The following is a 2216-nucleotide window of genomic DNA, read 5'->3' as shown; positions in this document are numbered from 1 at the left end:
GGCGGACGGGGGTGCACGCGCGACGGAAGAAGAAACCCGGGCCGAGAGCAGAGGGCGTGTTTGGGCTGGAGGGAGAATCGGCGGTCGGGGTGTTTGGGCGAGCCGGTCAAGGGCGGGTGGTGCGCCGGGGACAGGGACTACCCGTGCTGGTGGGGGAGGCGGGAACACCGTCCGCCCCGGGCTCATTGATTGATCATGCCGGTATCGTGGAAAGGCGGCCCGGACCCGTGTGTGTACGGGCGAGGGCGGAGGGACCTTCATAATGGACCGGGTGCGGGGGATTCGCGGGAGTCGGCGCAACCCAGGGGGATGGACGGGCAGCCGACCTCCTGATGGAGGCAATGTGCGTGGGCTGGTGGGGTGGGTGGGCTACGCTCGCTCCGGTACGGGCGGGAAGGGGGAGCAGCGGCTGCTGGGTCGTCGGCCGCCGGTCGGGGTGGACGACCATCGGCCTCGTCGACGGGTGGGCTTGGAGAGGCCGAATCGTCCCGCACCGGCCGCACGATCCAGCAGACCCCAGCATCATGCATGATGGCCCACCCGTCCGGGCTGGTTGGGCTGATCTCCGGGCGGGCCGTGCGTGACATCGGGCACGTCATACGGCTCTCTTTCCCCGGGCCAGGCAGCGCGTGGTGAAGACTCTACGCGACGATTGCTTCGAGCACGATCGGCGTAGGCCCGATCCCCCCGGCCTATCCTCCCCGGAGCGGGGAGATCGATTGGGGTGGCATGGGGAGAGCGGAGGGGTTTGGCGTGCGGGGAGGAGTGGTCGGGTTGAGGGGGTGCACCCGGACAGAGTGGAAGCGGGCGGATAGAACACCCAACCGCGCAGGAGGGCCACACGACGGCGACATGACCAACGGCCGCCACCCCTCCCCCTGCTGGGTGGCCCTCTTCGGGGTGGGCCTTCCCCGATCGGGGGGGACATATCAGCCGGAGTGCTTGCTCTCCCCCCCGGAGAGGGTGGGGCGGAACACGGACCCGTGTCCGGCGGGGGTGGGTTCGAGGCCGGGCTCAGCATCGGCCAGAAAAGGGGGTCTACGCGGCGCGGTAGACATGGGCGGGAAGGCCCTGGGAGGGCGGCCCCCCCTATCCGGCCGAGACCAGTGCGGGAGAGGATATGGGCGGGGCTTGTTGGCCGGGAGAGGAAGGAGCGAGCCGACCCCCCGCTTGTGGGTCGGTCCCAAAAACCCCAAATCGACGATGACGCTACCATCGACCGACACCTTCTCCCGCCCTCCCCCTTCCCCCATACCCACCAACCAGCCTCTTCCTGGTATACCCCGAACCAGAAGCCCGAAGGCCCACCTTCTTCGGCACCCCTTCTTGCGGCATGGCCGGGAGCCCCTCCTCTCTCCGCGCCGCCCTCAACTCGAGTGGATGCCGGCGTGTTCTTCCAGCAGCCAGCAGCGGAAGGCACATGTCCACAGCCCGTGACGGCTCGGGGGTGGATCGAGGTGGTGAGTGCATCTCCTGTCCTGCCGACCGAAGGGGTGGGCTGTGCCCGGGGAGTGGGGCCCGGGTCGGGGTGTTGGGCGAAGGAAGGGCGTCCGAGCCCATGCGCGACGGAGACCAGAAAGCACACCCGCAGCAAGCCCGCCGCCCGGTCTTCCCCGCACAAGCCCCCGGCGGCCGGAGAGGCCACTCCCATCCCGACCCGCCGGTGCCACCCCGAAGCCGAATCCTGCTTGCTGGTATGCGGGGCGGGGTGCCGACCGGGTGCTTTGGCTCGTCTGGGGGTAAAACAAGGCGCGGCCCCTCCGACGTGCTGGAGGGAGGAAAGGGAAGGAAACAGGGAAGGACAGGGAGGGGGGGCGGGCTCGGGGCGAGCTATCATCCCTTCGTCCCAGTCGCATGTTCGACGGCCATGGTCCCCCGAGTGCGGTGAGTCGTGGCCGGAATGGCCGGCCCCATGGCAGAATCGGCGGCGGCTACAGCTAATGTGGATGATGCCGGTGATTGGCCCATCGTATCATCCAACAGCACGGGGAACACCGGAGAGTTCGTATTTGCTGCGGGGGGCATTGACTCTGTTGGCGTGGGTGGGGTAGGGGGGTTTTGGCTATTTGGCGGCACTCCCCCTATCGCCGGGAGGGAGGGTATCGTGGGGGATGTGGGATAGTTGACTGCTGTCGTCCCATCGGCCATGGTCGGATCCGACACGCGTTTCGTCGGTCCCCCCGCTATCGGGGGCGGTCACCGGAGAGGGAGGGTTT

The 2216-nt window shown here is 68.5% G+C and overlaps 1 protein-coding gene across 1 annotated transcript; it reads left to right on the top strand.

Annotated features, from left to right (window-relative positions):
- Nucleotides 1-531: 531 nt before the first annotated feature.
- Nucleotides 532-2051, top strand: LOC112343796 (WAS/WASL-interacting protein family member 1-like). The gene is made up of 2 exons (XM_024667828.1): nucleotides 532-632; nucleotides 833-2051. The coding sequence occupies exons 1-2, from the start codon at nucleotides 532-534 to the stop codon at nucleotides 2049-2051; spliced, it is 1320 nt and encodes a 439-aa protein (XP_024523596.1).
- The last annotated feature ends 165 nt before the right edge of the window (nucleotides 2052-2216 follow it).

Source organism: Selaginella moellendorffii, unplaced genomic scaffold (genome assembly GCF_000143415.4).
Source record: "Selaginella moellendorffii unplaced genomic scaffold, v1.0 SELMOscaffold_213, whole genome shotgun sequence".
NCBI lineage: Eukaryota > Viridiplantae > Streptophyta > Lycopodiopsida > Selaginellales > Selaginellaceae > Selaginella > Selaginella moellendorffii.
The sequence above is the reverse complement of the archived record's forward strand: the minus strand, read 5'-3'. Positions and strand labels throughout refer to the sequence as shown.